Raw genomic sequence first — 16,780 nt, 5'->3', positions numbered from 1 at the left:
ATACAGAATATATGAAGAACTCCTATGAACTAATTTAAAAATCAACCCAAATGACAAATGGGCAAAAGGCAAGAAAAAGCAATTCAAATGAACATAAACCAAATATGGCCTTTATTTATTTATTTTTATTTTTGGCTGTGCTGGGTCTTTCGGTTCGCGCGAGGGCTTTCTCTAGTTGCGGCAAGTGGGGGCCACTCTTCATCGCGGTGCGGGGACCGCTCTTCATCGCGGTGCGCGGGCCTTTCACTATCGCGGCCCCTCCCGTTGCGGGGCACAGGCTCCAGACGCGCAGGCTCAGTAGCTGTGGCTCACAGGCCCAGCCGCTCTGCGGCATGTGGGATCTTCCCAGACCAGGGCTCGAACCCGTGTCCCCTGCATTAGCAGGCAGATTCTCAACCACTGCGCCACCAGGGAAGCCCCCAAATATGGCCTTTAAACATATTGAAAGATAGTCACTCTTACTAGTAATCAAGAGAATGCAAAATAAAACCACCATATACAATTTCATACCCATCAGATTGGAGTGAAAAAAGAACTAGAACACCCAAACATGAACGAGTGAAATGAATCCCAACATGGGAGTAAAATCTAGACCAATCCCTTTTAAGAACAATTTAGTAATATCTAAAATTGAAGTGCTCTGACCCAGCAATTTTACTCCTATAATGACTAAGTAATAAATCCTTTTGAAAGTCAGGTGGTTTCCAATTTTTTGCTTACAACAAAACTGAAGGCAGATATAACTCAGCTGTTGCCTGGTACATACTTAAAACAAATTTTCGATGAAGGACTATCATTTGACTTTTGGCATATAATTTTAAAGGAGTTCAAATACTTGAGAGACCCTGCCACAACAAAGTTTCTTCCATTTAAAGATACTTATTTGGGACTTCCCTCGTGGTCCAGTGGTTAAGAATCCGTCTTGCAATGCAAGGGACACAGGTTCGGTCCCTGGTCAGGGAACTAAGATCCCACATGCCACAGGGAAACTAAGCCTGTGCGCCACAACTAATGAAAGATCCCGCATGCCACAACTAAGGCCCATCACAGCCAAAAAATAAATAAATAAATATTTTAAAAAATAATAAAACAAACTTATTTATGTTAACAAGATTTATTAGTTTTACATTTACCAAAGGGGAAAAAAGGGATTAATATTTACACTAAACTCTGTCTCATTCTAACAGTAAATTATTTCATCACAGATTTTTTTTTTTGCCTGCGTTGGGTCTTCATTGCTGCGCGAGGGCTTTCTCCAGTTCCGGCGAGCGGGTGCTACTCCTCGTTGCGGTGCGCGGGCCTCTCATTGTGGTGGCTTCCCTTCTTGTGGAGCACAGGCTCTAGGCGTGCAGGCTCAGTAGTTGCGGTGCATGGGCTTAGTTGCTCTGCAGCATGTAGGATCCTCGCGGACCAGGGCTCAAACCCGTGTCCCTGCATTGGCAGGCGGATTCTCAACCACTGTGCCACCAGGGAAGTCCCTCATCACAGATCTTTAAAAGTACTATCCATCTCAACAAGAGATGCTTTTCCAATAAAAAATGTTTAAAAGCTTTTTCAAAAAATGTGTATTAGATTTGTGTTGTTTGCTCAGCTGTATACTACAAATAACTGTAATAATTAGTTAATTCAGAAGAAAATCTTCAGCATGTAGTCTCATGGTCATAGAAAGCTGAAAAAAAAATCATTTATTTACAAATCCTTATTACAGAAAAGATAGGATACTCAAACTATCTTCAAGCATAGAACTATATTAGAATAAACTTCTATGGGGGAAATACACATACACACACAAATTAGTGCACATAAAACTGGTGAAATATGAATAAGGTTGATGGACTGTATCAATGCCAATATTCTGGTTGTGCTCTTGTACTATGGTTATGCAAGATGTTACTATTAAGAGAAACGGGTGACAGATGTAAGAAATCTATCATTTCTTAGAACTGTATATGGATCGACAATTATCTCAAAATAAAACTTTTTAAAAACTATATATGAGGATTTTGAAACTTATTACAGAACTACTTATTACAAACTAATCAGGATGGTCTGGTACTGACATAACAACAAACATATAGGTCAAGGGAACATAACTGAGAGTCTAGAAATAAACCCATTCATCTAGAGTTAACTGATTTTTGACATGGGTACCAGGACCATTCAATGGGGAAAAAACATTCTCTTCAATAAATGGTGCTGGAACAACTGGATATCCACACGCAAAAGAATGAAGTGGAACCACTACCTCACAGCACGTACAAAAATTAATTCAAAATGGATCAAAGACCAAAATGTAAAAGCTAACCCTATAAAACTCTTAAAAAGAAAACACAGATATAAATCTTCATGACCTTGGATTAGGAAATGGTTTCCTAGATAAGAAAGACACTTAAAGCACAAGCAAATGAACAAACAAACAAAAATAGAAAAATTAGACTTCATCAAAATTTTAAACTTTTATATGTAAAAAGCATTATCAAGGTTGTTCTTGTGAAAAACAACCAACAAAATGAGAGGAAATTATTTGCAAATCATATATCTGACAAGGGTCTAATATCCAGAGCATATAAAGAACTCTTACAACTCAACAATAAAAAGACAAATAATTTTTAAAATGGTCAAATGATTGGAGTAGACATTTTTCCAAAGGAGATATACAAATGGCCACACAGGCACATGAAAAGATACTAAAAACCAATAGTCATTAGGGAAATACAAATCAAAGCCATAATGAGATACCAGTTTGTACTTACTAGGATGGCCATTCATTCATTTATTTATATAAATAATTTTATAACAATAAATGAATGGGACTTCCCTGGTGGTCCAGTGGTTAAGAATCTACCTTCCAGGGCTTCCCTGGTGGCGCAGTGGTTGAGAATCTGCCTGCCAATGCAGAGGACATGGGTTCGAGCCCTGGTCTGGGAAGATCCCACATGCCGTGGAGCAACTGGGCCCGTGAGCCACAATTGCTGAGCCTGCGCGTCTGGATCCTGTGCTCCGCAACAAGAGAGGCCGCGATAGTGAGAGGCCCGCGCACCGCGATGAGGAGTGGCCCCCACTTGCCGCAACTGGAGAAAGCCCTCGCACAAAGACCCAACACAGCTAAAAATAAATAAATAAATAAATAAATAAATAAATAAAAAAAAAAAAAAAAAAAAGAATCTACCTTCCAATGCAGGGGACACAGGTTTGATCCCTGGTTGGGGAACTAAGATCCCACATGCCGTTGGGCAACTAAGCATGTGCGCACAACTAGAGAGCCCACGTGATGCAACTACCAAGCCTGCGCACCACAACTAGAGAGAAGTCCCCACGCCACAACAAGAGAGATGCCCGCGCACTGCAACGAAGAGCCCTCGCTCCGCAACGAAAGATTCCACATGCCACAACGAAGATCCCGCGTGCTGCAACTAAGACCAATGCAACCAAATAAATATTTTTTTAAAAAATAAATGAATGAATGAATAAATAAAACCTCAGAAAATAAGTATTGATGAGAACGTGGAGAAAATGCAACTCTCATACGCTGCTGGTAGGAATGTAAACTGGTACGGTTGCTGTGAAAAAGTTTGGCACTTCCTCAAAAAGTAAACATTGAGTTACCGTGGACCCATCAATTCCACTTCTAGGCAAACACCCAAGAGACATACCCATATGTCCACTCAAAAATTTGTACATGAACGTTCACAGCAGCATTATTCATAATAGGCAAAAGGTGGAAGCAACCCAAATGTCCATCAACTAATGGATGGATTAATAAGATGTGGTATATGTATACTATGGAATATTATTCAGCCATAAAAAGGAATGAAGTACTGATAATATGATACAACATGGATGAATCTTGAAAACATTACACTAAGTAAAAGAAGTCAGTCACAAATGACCACAAATGCCTAGGATAGAAAATCCATCAGCAGAAAGTAGACTGTGGTTGTCAGGCACTGGGAGGAAGGAGGAATGGGGAGTGACTGCTAACAGGTACAGGGTTTCTGTTTGGCATAATGAAAATATTCTGGAATTAGATAGTGATGATGGTTGCACAACTTTATGAATACACTGAAAATCACGTAATTGTACACTTTAAAATGGTGAGTTTTATGTTATCTGACATCTAGATCAGTGGACAGAACTCATAACCCAGGGGCGGAAAATTGTACAGAGGAATTAGAATGAAAATAAGAATTTAGGCAAAAAAAAAAGGGACACTGCAAAAATTGACTGTCAAAGAAGACCCTAAACACGTATTTTTAAAGAGTGAGAATGGTTAACAAACTGCTATAAAATTTGCAGGTACCCAATAAATTTTGTAAAGTAATATCATGGGTTTTTTCAGTAACTCTATTTATAATACACCAGAAATGACATTCTTTGCAACTACATAAAGACATTTTTAAAAAATGGTGTATGTCAACTGCATGTCAACCTAAAAGTATTCAAGGAAGTAAATAGAATTTTTAAATATTTTGGAGGTGCTTCAAAAGTTTGAAGATCAAAGCCCTAGAGAAAAATCATATACAGGTACACAAAGAGATATGTAAAAATGTTAATTGTAGCACTATTCGTAACAGCACAAGCTGGAAAAATCTAAATGCCCAGCAGCAGAAAAATAGGTAAATAAATTGGAATTCTGTAATGAATATAGCTATGAAATCAACTAGCACTACATTTATCAACACAAACATCTCAAAAGCATAAAAAATTAGGTTTGGGAGTGGGGAAAATAACATGTTACAGAATGATTACTTTTTATAAAGTTTGAAAACTTGATCTTGTTTTTGGAAACAAGACACTGTGTGTGTGTATCTGTAGTGAAATAGAAACATGCAAGAGAAATAATAAACATCAACTTCACCACACTAGTTACCTCTGGGGAGAGTTAAGGTAAACAGATTTAGGAAGGAGTAATATAGGAACCTTGGTGATATCTGTAATATTTTATATTACACAACTTATTATGTAGTAATAATAATATTAATATGAAGGAAATTCAGAAGAGCTAGGTTGCAGGTACACAGATGTTCATTTTATTATTCTTTGTATCTCTTCCACAAGCTTAAAATATTTCATGTTAAAAGGAAGTTAAAGTTAGTTCAGAGACTGAACCAGCACCAAATACACGCACCAAAGCAACCAGTTACTCGGTCAGGGTTGGTCAGTGTTTCTCAACCAGTAGTCCAAATGATGTTCCAATTAAAAGACAGTAATGGCATCTATTAAAAGAGATGCATAAGACATGATATTTAAATACATGTTAGGGAAGGGCATGAAATGAATCTAATTCTGCAAATTTGCCTCAAGATCATCTTGCTAAACCTTCTGATTAAAATCCCTGTGTAACTTTGTAAGATGTCTCCAGTATTTCAAAAACCAATGTGAAAGGGGAAAATTAAGTGACAATTACAGCCAGTTTGGCCTTTTCATTCAATTTTGAAAAACCATCCACACAGGAAGTATGCTATTTGCAAAGGAATGCTTACAAACAGCTGAAAACCACTATCATTTTATCATTTAGAAACAAAACACAAAAAAATTCTAAGAAATAATTTTTAAAGCACAAATGCAGGAATAACAAACATGAGGACAGGAAAGTTGTCTACTTCTATAGTATAAAGCAGAGCCAAATACAATCTCTATTTTAATATATATTCGATTCCAAAACTAAATGTCACTTTTTATTTTGTATAAATATATGCTTCTCCTTACTCAATTAATTTAAAATACATTAAACATGTGCCCACATGTTAAAGAGTGAAAAGAAATTTTTCTTTTTATATTGTGAATATCATTACAAATTGTATTCAAAATGTATGTTATAATGTTTAATAGGAAATTACTTTTTACTATTTAAAATCACCATATCAAAAATAGGATACATTTTTTTTAATGCGTAATTAAGATAGTCCACAAGATTATACATTTTTGTGAAAGGATTTGTGAACCAAAAAATATAGGAAACACTGGTCAAGAGGTTACTTTTGTGTCCCTTAACAGCACCTGACACAATTTCAGCCTCTAATGCTTATAGGCTTATTAATAAACAAATTAGAAAATTCTTAATTAGAATGCAAAAAGTACCAAGAGGAATTAATTGGAAAATTCATTCAACTTAATAACTGTACACCGTTAATGTCAAATTCTAAAAAAATAAAGAGGCAATTCAGCCATAACTAAAATTAACTTCTATAAGTGAAAGAGAATTCTAGATAAGTACACACGTAAATAAATAGCCTGAATTAAGGTTCACTCAAAATGTACTTGAAAAAACAGAAAACTTAAAGAATTAAAAACTGAAAGGATAAAATCGAACCAGGGTCTCACGTGTTAAAAGAAAAGCAGTTAAAGGGATATGACATCAATAAAATGAGGAGAAAGAAAAAAGCAAGGTAAATAAAAGAAAGTCACCCTAAGGAGGAAAAAATAGAAAAAGTCAGGCTAACAATAAAGGGCCAGTTTGAAAGTATAGGGAGAAAAGGAAAAATGGAAGGAAGAAAGTAACAAAACAAAGGATTACATTAGTATATAGTATACGAATAAGAGTCACTTTTGCCACAATGCATTTGGGAAATCACAGAAAACAGTAGAGTATAAATGAGAAACAAGTTTCATAATAGGTTAGTGGCTGATGAATTTCTAGATACAATCATTAGGGAAAGTACAACCACAGTTTCATTTCAGTTTTAGAAACAAGATTGTATTTAAAGAGAAAAACCAATATGATTTCTGTTCAACCACAGTAACAGGTACCTACTTCTATATTTAATTCTCAAGATAAAGATAACCTACAAATTTATTAAATAAGTTAATCACAATTAGTAAAAACTGTTTTGATCATAAACATACTCTGCTTTTTTCCTATATATTCATCTGTCTTCTATATTGTAGTAAATAAAATGCATTTGCCTATCTTGGGAACCTTTCACAGAGGTAAAGTTTAAATGTCAGATACCTGCTTTCAAACATATTAGGCAATTATATTAAGACATTCATGCTAAATTTTTCTTTTTACTCAATAAACATATTTTTACCTTTTCATCTAAGTAAACTCTTCCAGGAATCCGCCAAAAACTTGAAAGGTCTATTATGTATTTTATATACAGTTTTCACCCAAAATAACATAAATTCACACAACATAAGCACATATTTTGTTGATTCCTCCCATAATCCTCTCTTTTTTTCCCTGTCACAAAATCAAGGGATGAATAACTGCCATTCAATGACTTGGCTCTATTATCAATACACTTAATCTCAACACAGAAGTCTTCACTGCAGTAACCTCAACATTCCACATAGTGGGTCCCTCATGGAGTGAATTTCTGATAAACTGGGGGACCAGCATCTCATTACATGATACGATATTTTCCAGACCATTCCCAACTGTCATCATCAACACTTACTGAGTATTCACCAAACAGCAGGTTCTAAGAATAGGCAGGGATGTCACTGTCCTCACCTGCCCGGTACTGGCCCCACTTTCTGGTGACAATAAGTGTGTTTTCCGTTTTCCTTCCCCTTTCTCAGTCCTGCCATCTATGGAGTTGGATCCTCATCCCCCAGCTCCAGAGAGGTACCCAACTCAGGTCTGATCAGTCAGAACATTCCCAGGACACTAGCCAGTGACTGCTTCAGTAAAGGACAAGGGACCAACCAGCGAGACTCTCACCCTTCCTTATCTGTTACACGCTCCTAAGGAAAAGTTACTCTTTTCCAGTTTGATTTAGCTCCTGGAGACATCACATGAAGAGAGCCTGCCTGAAAGTGAGGCCAGTAAAGAGAGAAGGAGAGAGACCAACTGGTCACCTGGATCTACCCACATATGAAGCCAACAATATCCCCTGGACTTTTCTGTCACATAAACCAATAAATCTCTCCCATCTTTTCCTCTTAAGCTTGTCTGAGTTGGGCATCTGTCACTAAAAGAACTTTGATAGAAATTGTATCCAATACAATTTACATATAGAGTGACAATTAATGAGCCTCTGAATGTGAAACTAGATAAAAAGAGCTAAAGTACAGGGCAGTGAGAACAGCCTGATCCTGAGCTGGAAATTGGCAATCCCAGTTATGCGGTATCAAAGAAACAAGTTAAAACTACTGCCCGTGGTAACTCAGGGTTTGGATCATGTGCCCAACATGATTGGAACATTGGGAGATTCAGTATTAAAAAGTCAGTAATTTAGACCATGTTGTCAATTCCAAGAGGATAAGGCCCAGGTAGGGGTAAAATAGGTGAAGGGGATTAAGAGTTACAAACAACCAATTATAAAATAAATAAGCCACAGGGATGTAATATACAGCATAAGGAATATGGTCAATAATACTACAGTAACTGTGTATGGGAACAGATAGTTACTAAACTTATCATGGTGATCATTTCATAATGTATGCAAATGTCAGATCACTATGTAGTACACCTGAAACTAACATAACATTGTACATAAATTGTATTTCAATCAAAAAACAAAAACAGGGAATTCCCTGGTGGTCCGGTGGTTAGGACTCCGTGCTTTCAGGGCATGGGTTCGATCCCTGGTCAGGGAATTAAGATCCTGCAAGCCGGGCAGCACGGCCAAAATAAATAAAAAAATAAAATAAAACAAAATAAAATAAAATACAAAAACAAAACAAGAGGATAAGGCCCAAACTCCTTGGTATGGAGTTTAATGATCTGGCCCTATGTCCCTCTGTATGTTAGGAAGGTTTCTGAGCAAGACAGTGATACATGTTCTCAGGGGATTATATGACACAGGGTAGAATGTATTCTGGAGGTGCAAGAAACCAGCCAGGGTGCAACAGAGGCAGCTCAGCAATGAGGTGAAGGGCCAGGTGCACTAGGATGGCAGCAGGAAGAACGGAAAGGAACATATTTCTAAGACTTTAGAGAAGGGAGAATAAACAGAAAGAGCAAAAGATTACTCCTAAGTTTTGACCTTTGGTTATCTAAAGTAGAATTTGCTACTGAAATAAGGAAGTACAAAGGAAAACACTATTTTTTTCAATGAGGATAAGAAGTTTGGTCTTCGATGTGGCTTAGTATGAGGTGGACAGCACAACATCCCAATAAAGATGCCCAGCAAACAGTGGAAGACAAGACAATGAAATTCAGGAGAAATAAAAGGACAAAAGACAAACACAGCAGTCATATAGGTACAGATAACTTTTTTTTAAGTCATAAAGACTATATAGCAGAACTTCATTCCTTCATTCAACAATAGTTATTGAGCACTATGTCTCAGCCACTGCTCTAGGCTCTGGGAATATAACAGTCAGCAAAACAGATAAAAATTCCTGCCTCTTGGAGCTTATATTCTACTGGGAAAAACAGACAAGTCTAAATTTGATTCATGAACATAAATTTAGGGCTTCAGGTTAATACTTCTTAGTAATTACTGTAAGCAAAATAAGTATTTATTTTACCTTATCAAATTTTATTTTCCAGAATTTTCACTTCACTAGTTAGAAAATCATATTTATGTCCTCAGGCCAGTAGCCAGACAGATTCAAGTAAATTAAGATTTTTTTTTTTAATGCTAGCTTTCCTATTGTAACAAACCTATTTTCCCTCCTTTGTTTCTCAGAGTGTTGGGATTATGTCAGCCCTTCCAACTAATGTCCATAAAGGATGACTAGACTCAGAAAAAATGAGAGGCCAAATGGTACAATGGAAAGCATATGTTTGAGAATTAGACAAGGCCTGAGTTCAAATCTCAATTTTTCACAAGTTGTGTAACCTTGGGCAAGTTACTCTGTATCTCCAAGCTTCAGTTTACCCAACTGTGAAATGGGAATAACTTCACTTTAAGGATTAAAAAGAATAATTTCTAAAAGGCCCTTGACACAACACCTGGAAAAAATGGAGAAATGCTAGAAAAATGGAAGCAGCTATGCTGCAACTATTACTACTACTATTACTGCAATGTGATGGGCACAAAACAGATGCTCAATAAATGCCTTTCTTTTTCTTCTATAGACAGTATTAATATCATGGGTAACTATAAGGCTCTAATTCAGCAAGTTATTGTATTCTAACCTCCCAGAAGTTATATACAGGAACTTAAAAGAATTAAATGCATATTAATTTCATAAATGAGCTTAACATCTTTATTTTCTAACTTAAACTATATTTATCCTCCAAAGAAAAATTTCGATGGTGATATCACAAGTAGAAAAACATGATTACTGAATCACATAAAAATGAATGGAAGTGGCATTGCTTTAGAAATCATCCACCAAAGATTTCATAGTTATTTTTATTAAACTGACACCATTAACCTTATCCTCTGTAATTAATCATTTCTATAGTATCTTACATTTGGAAAAAAAATTAAGTGATTTTCTAACTATGACCACACAATAATCCAAATTGTAAACAACACCCTCAGAGTTCTCCTGAAGATTAAATGGCACAATATACATGAAAATGCCTGACCGGGTCTGTGGCACGTAGTATGGACTCAGTATGATAACTTCAGTGAAATCTAACCCTCTTATTATCCTCCGTTCCTTTCAATTAATGAAAAGGACCTTATAACAGCAATTGTAACACAGGATTTATGGAACTAAAAGGCTTAAAAATCACACCAACCTAATGCTGACCCAAACCAGAAAGGTATTCATTCTAATGTCTCGAAGTTTAATAACAAAGAGGTTTGTAAGTTAAATCAAGACATACACCAACACATAATGAAACCAACATTTCACTCTTCCCCTAAAAAATCCTACAACTAAAAATTTAATGAAAGGTTTTTTTTTAAAGCCTAGAAATGTAAGTTCCTCTTACTTTCACTTTTTTTAATATTGTTTCTTTTTTTTTTAAGATTTATTATTTTTTATTTATTTATTTATCTTTGGCTGCATTGGGTCTTAGTTGCAGCATGCAGGATCTTCGTTGAGGCATGTGGAATCTTCTGTTGGGCGCGCAGCCTTCACTCTAGTTGTGGTGTGTGGGTTCTCTCTCTAGTTGTGGTGTGTGGGTTTTCTCCCTCTAGTTGTGGTGTGCAGGTTCCAGAGCGCGTGGGCTCTGTAGTTTGCGGCATGCGGGCTCTCTAGTTGAGGTGTGCGAGCTCAGTAGTTGCGGCATGAGGGCTTAGTTGCCCGCGGCATATGGGAATCTTAGTTCCCTGACCAGGGATCGAACCTGCGTCCCCTGCATTGGAAGGTAGATTCTTTACCACTGGACCACCAGCGAAGTCCTTACTTTCCTTTTTTTAAAATGCAAATTCTGGAAGCCCACAAAATATAATGAAATTATCAGACTAAAGGTCATAACTCTTTGCCCAGGAAAGAGCACTGACACCAGCTGGAACTGGCTCAAGTGGAGTGTCCACAACAACCAGGGGAGCCCCTTCATTCATGGATGACGCCATTTGAGACAACCAGTGGCAGGACCGGCTGTTCCCCCTAACAAGTAGATTTTCTCCAATCCTCTGGACTGTCCACGTGGACACTTGGACCTGCTTTCTCTATATGTAGATGACTCCAATGCTTACACCTGTCCCACAAGGCAGAAACCCTGTAAACACTCCAATCTCAGTATGTGCAAAATTAAACATCTCAAATCTGCTCCTCCTGTGTCCCTATGTCTGTTAATGGTAACACCGTCCTCTCAATCACCTAAGATAGGATCTAGTTTTCTTTCCTTCACCATCCCCCTCTCTCTTCCCAAGAGCAAGCCAGTTTCAAAGAAAGATCTGTCATTCACCGAGCACCTAACCCTGCCTCCATTCCCACAGCTTATCTCAAGTTCTCATTACTGCTGTCCTGACCCATGTCAACAGTTCCAATCTAGTTGCCCACCATCTCTCATGCTTAAAGTGAGTCCACCTTCTCTGAACATTACAGACAGACTGATCTAGCTATAATATATTCCTCCCCACCCTGTGGGCCCCCACGGTCTACTAAGGCATCCCAGATTTTCAGAACTTGAAGAACTCTCCTCTGACCCAACCATCCATTCACTTGATCGTGGAAGTTCCTCAAATTCAAAATGCTCTGGCCCCATCTTCAAAGGCCATTCCTGCTCTGGCGCCAATCTAAAAGCCTGTAATGTCATGAAAACAAGATGAACTATGCTATTCTACTGCTCACAGGCTAAAGGTCAAAATTCTCAACCCAACCAACAGGGCTCCACAAGGCCTGGCTCCTGCCTATCTCTTCAGTCTTGCCATGCTCCCCTTTGCTCTCTCTGCTCCAGCCACCTGGCTTTCTATCCATCCTGCCATGATCCCTCTCATCTCCAAGCTTCTGTACGTACTGGCCCCTCAGCACCCCACCTCCCATGTAGGTGGTGGCATTTCACCCTTCAGATCTCAACTCAAAAGCCACTTATTCAGACACTAACCTTACCTTTCCAAACTAAATCAAGTCCTCCGTTTGCCCCCTCCTCTTCACTTCCATAGCTTTAAGAAAAATCATAAGAAATTGATTACTGTTCCCAAGCTAGAATGTAAGCTCCGTAAGAGCAGGACTGTGTCTGTCTTGTTAACCACTATAATCTCATAACCTAACCCAGAGTAGCCCTCAACAAGTTTGTATAGATTAATGTAGTTCATAAACCAGAACATTACCCAGAACCCTAATTAAAGGTACAAGGCTGGCCCTACAGTACACTAGTCTTGAAATCACTCGCTTTCTCCACAACGACAAAGAGCTCAGCTCTTCAACGTTCTCCGTGTTCCCCTGAAGATCTGACATTACGTGAGTCTATAATTCTATGGTTCCAAACCTCTCTCTCGCAATTCTCTTCTATATACCCTGGCACTAGCAATACTTTACTTTCTGGTCTCCACAATTCTGTTTGCATCCTTTGTTCCATCTGAAATTTTTTTCCCAGCGCCACACTTCCAAATCCTACTATCCTCAAGTGCTCAAATCCGACGTCACCTCCTCCTCAAAATATCCCTTGTATCCCCTCAGGTAGTCACACCCTCTCTGCCCCTGAATTCCCACAGGTTCTCCCTTGCCTCATTCAGGTCTCAGATCAAATGTCATTTCAAATGAGTGCCTTCTCCTAAAGTTACCAACTGGTTATAATTGTCTATCAGGCCATCCTGACTTACTTTCTTGACAGCACTTACCATTACCTAAAATTATTTGTTCTTTTCTTTCACTTATTTATTTACTTCTTAACTGTCTGTCTCCCCACTAGAATGTAAGATCTATGAGAGCAGGGACCCTGTCCGTCTTGTTCTTCATATTTCCCCACTCTTCCACATCTGACATCAAAAAAGTTCAGTAAGTATCTGCCAAAAGCATGAATGACTCTGTAGCCCTTATGATTATGGTTATCTATGTACAAATCTTTCTCTAGCTATATTCCAAACTCCTTGTGGACTAGGCCAAAGTCTGGCTAATCTATTTGTTTGTATTATCCAGAAATCCTTGCACAACTAAAGCAAATAATAGCTAACTACTAATTAATGAATGATCTCTCCAAGAGGTACTACCCTGAACCAGGCCAACTCAGAACTCCATATGCTCCAGAAACCAGAGCAAACAGGAACCTCCTTCGATGCCCTCTCCATGACAGACCTTGTTCCAATCTGCCTCCTCCAGTGAGCTTCCAAAGGCTAGTTTCTTCACTTTCCTTTAGCCAGTAACCGCTGGTTCTTCTATCTCTAATATCTCACAATCCTACCCTTTTCCCTTCTATCTCCAGACAACGAATCTCTCCCAGGGGCCTGTTTCTTCGGAGTACCCCACATCTCCAATCAGTCCAGGAACTCATCAGGCTCTAGAGAACGAGGGGATGTTCAAAAGAAGTGTTTAAGGAAGACTGGCTCTCTCACCTTTTCTTTTATACCTCGTTTTTCCGAAAGAGGCCCAGTTTCAGAGACTGGCTTTGAAACTCTTCGGGATCCTAAGCTTTCGTCCCATGTAGTCCGCCGCGCCCAAACCCCTTTGGGGTGCCCCCACCCTTGCCTCGAACCTTTTCAACTTCTCTTACAGGAAGACCCCAGGCCAGAGACGATGATCTCCCCGGAAGCAAATGGTCCTCAAACACCATGGGGCGGCCCTATCCCCCCCCCACTTTCTGTCGGGCAGCCGCCTCCGGCCTGGGGCCGTCTCGAGCGGCCCTTAAGCCTTGGCCTCTGGCTGAGCCCTACCCTCCGACACCCCCCCCCCCCACTCACCTGAAGCGGCCCCCGCAGTGCTGGCATTGCTCGCCCACCCAGCCGGCGGGGCAGACGCACTGGCCAGTGCCAGGATTGCAGCGGCCGCCGTTGACACAGGGCCGGTCGCATTCCTTGGCCTCGGCTGCGGCTGAGCCCGATACCCCCGTCGCTGCCGCCGCGGCCTCAGCCGCCCAGGGAAGCAGCAGCAGCGGCGGGAGCAGCAGCAACAGCAGCAGCCGCCGCCTCCGCCGTGGGAGGCGCAGCCGGGTCCCCAGCCCTGGCCTCCCAGCCCTGGTCGCGTCCCAGTCCCGGCACCGCCTGCTGTTCCTGCTCCCGGGCGCTGGCGTCGCCACCGTCCTCCTCCTCAGCCTCGCCTCAGTCGCCGCCGCCGCCGCCACCATCTTCCCGGGGCTGAGACGGTGCCCCACGAACACATATACACACACACACACACACACACACACACACACACACAAACACACACACACACACGCACGCGCGCGCGCACGCACCCGCGCACACCACAGGGCACGACCAGCTCTCCTTCGCCTGGCCGTGCGGGGCGGGGCTGTGCGGACGGTGGCTCGGGCGGTCAATCCTGAGGGCGGGGCCAGAGCTGCGCGGGAGGCGGGGCCGGCGCATGCGTGCGTGGGCGGGGCACGCGCGGCCCTGGAGGCGGACCGCTAACGCGGATTCTGGGCTTAACCGAGGCCCTTCCGACCTCTATAACGAAGCGCCCTACTGCTCTAGCTTTATTCCTTCGCCCGGCGAGGCGGCCCCTGCGTAGCGGTCCTGAAGCACCCTATTCCCGTTGGCTGCCTCGGATCCGGTCCCTCTGCTAACCAAGCCGGCACAGTTGAGCGCTGCGGTCCCGAAGACCCCGGCGCCGGTCATCGCTCTACCCCAACTCTCGCTGCGGGGCAGAAAGGGCCTAGGAGTCAGCGTCGTGGTGTGACGCTAAGTGCGGTACTGTAGCAGTGCTGCCTTTGAGCCTCTGCTTTGTCTTCTGTAGTATAGGGTTAACGAAAGACACGTAGTGCGGCCTCCCTTGATACAGGCTGATTAAGTAGCAGACCAGACCACACATCTTTAATTCTGTACAGGAAGTTTGAGGTTACCTTGCTCCCCGCTATTTGCCCTCCAATCATCTCTGAAGAAAGGGCAGCATAAAATTAGGAACTGGAGCATCCCCCCTCTCCCCCCCTCACACACAGTAGTGCCCCTGGAGCCCTTCTTGTCAGGTAGTTTGTTACTTTGGTGCCCCCCAGTGAAACATGCCTCCTGGCGGTACAACCTTGTGTGGTCCCCGACCCTGGAATCTGGACGGACCTGTGACTCGATTTCACTGAAGAAGAATGTGGGGCAAGTGATGATGTGCCGGTTCCAGTTCTGAGCCTTTAATAACAACCTAGCAATCTTGATTTTGAGCTCTTGGTAGCCCTGAGCTGCAGCTGCTCTTCCACCTTGCTGCAGAGAGACCACATGGAGGAAAAGCAGGAGCCCAGTTATCACCAAGAACTGAGATCCCAGACACAAGAACCTGGTGGACCCATCCCAGCTGAGGGACAAAGTCACTGAGGGAAGAAGTCATTGTTCCAGCCATCTGGGCCGTTCCACATTACGTAGAACAGAGAGAAGTCTTTCCTACTATGCCTTATCCAAAATCCTGAGAAATTATAAACTGGCTGCTGTTTTAAGCCTCCAAGTTTTAGAGAGGTTTGTTACTCACCAATAGATAACCAGAACATTGTCTGACATAAGCCTTGTGGTGGGATGAATATTCCCATGGCAGCTATCTCATAGTTTGGGCACCTTGCAGTCCGTGGGAAACAAAGAAAGGCCCTCATGTACCTGACCTTCCTCATTCTGCATCCCCTTAAGCCTGGTGAAGCTGACCTGCACAACAGCCAGCTCTCCACCCACACATCCCTCCTATTCCTACGTGAAACCTGTTGTTCAGCCTGGGCCCTAGCACTGGCATTCTGGTTTGCAGGTTATGTTTTGCTGCAGTTTCCTACATGGGGATGTGCAGGATGAGACAGGAAAATGGAAGACATGGCCCTACCATGGGACAGGCTGACATGGAGCCATGCCCTGGCCTCAGGAGGCACTGCTCCTCCAGGCCAGAAGTGGAACCAGTCTATTCCACCACTCCCCACAGCAAAACTGAGCCCAGGCTGTGAAGTTTCATGTGACTTTACCAACACTTGAGGTTAACAGGAAATGGCTCGCGTCTACACAGCAGCAGTATGGCTGCTCTCCAAAGCTCTCAAACCTTGCTGCAGCAAACATTCTTTTTCTTACTTCTTTAATCTACTCCCTTCTCTGGTTCTTTTTCCTTAGCCTTCAGACATGCTCAAATTATCTTGTCCTTAAAAAACAAAATCTTTTCTTGTTACAGAAAGTATTGATATTTTCTTTCTCCTTTACTGTTGTTGTCAGAGTCCACTACACTTTCTGTTTCTGTATGGTGCATTAAAGATGGCTACAAATTCTGTTACACTATTTATATGGGGAGGTGGGGACTAATCCCCCCACTCCTTGAATCTGGGGTGGCTTTAATGATTTGTTTAACCAGTAGACTATGATGGAAGTGATGTGTTGAGACTTTTGAGTCTAGGTCATAGGAAGTTTTGCAGCTTCCTCCTGAGTGTCTTGGAACA

General features: G+C 41.4%; 1 protein-coding gene across 8 annotated transcripts in view; it reads right to left on the bottom strand.

The window, feature by feature from the left end:
- ATRN (attractin) overlaps positions 1-14,699 on the bottom strand; it is a 162,104-nt gene extending 147,405 nt beyond the window's left edge. For all 8 annotated transcript variants that reach the window (XM_082428903.1, XM_082428896.1, XM_082428897.1 and 5 more), the window contains exon 1: positions 14,136-14,699. In XM_082428903.1, the coding sequence (XP_082285029.1) occupies positions 14,136-14,518 (383 nt within the window). In that variant the 5' untranslated portion in view covers positions 14,519-14,699. The remainder of the gene's footprint in view (positions 1-14,135) is intronic.
- Between the last annotated feature and the right edge of the window lie 2,081 nt (positions 14,700-16,780).

Source organism: Balaenoptera physalus, assembly GCF_965194825.1.
Source record: "Balaenoptera physalus genome assembly, chromosome: 16".
NCBI lineage: Eukaryota > Metazoa > Chordata > Mammalia > Artiodactyla > Balaenopteridae > Balaenoptera > Balaenoptera physalus.
The sequence above is the reverse complement of the archived record's forward strand: the minus strand, read 5'-3'. Positions and strand labels throughout refer to the sequence as shown.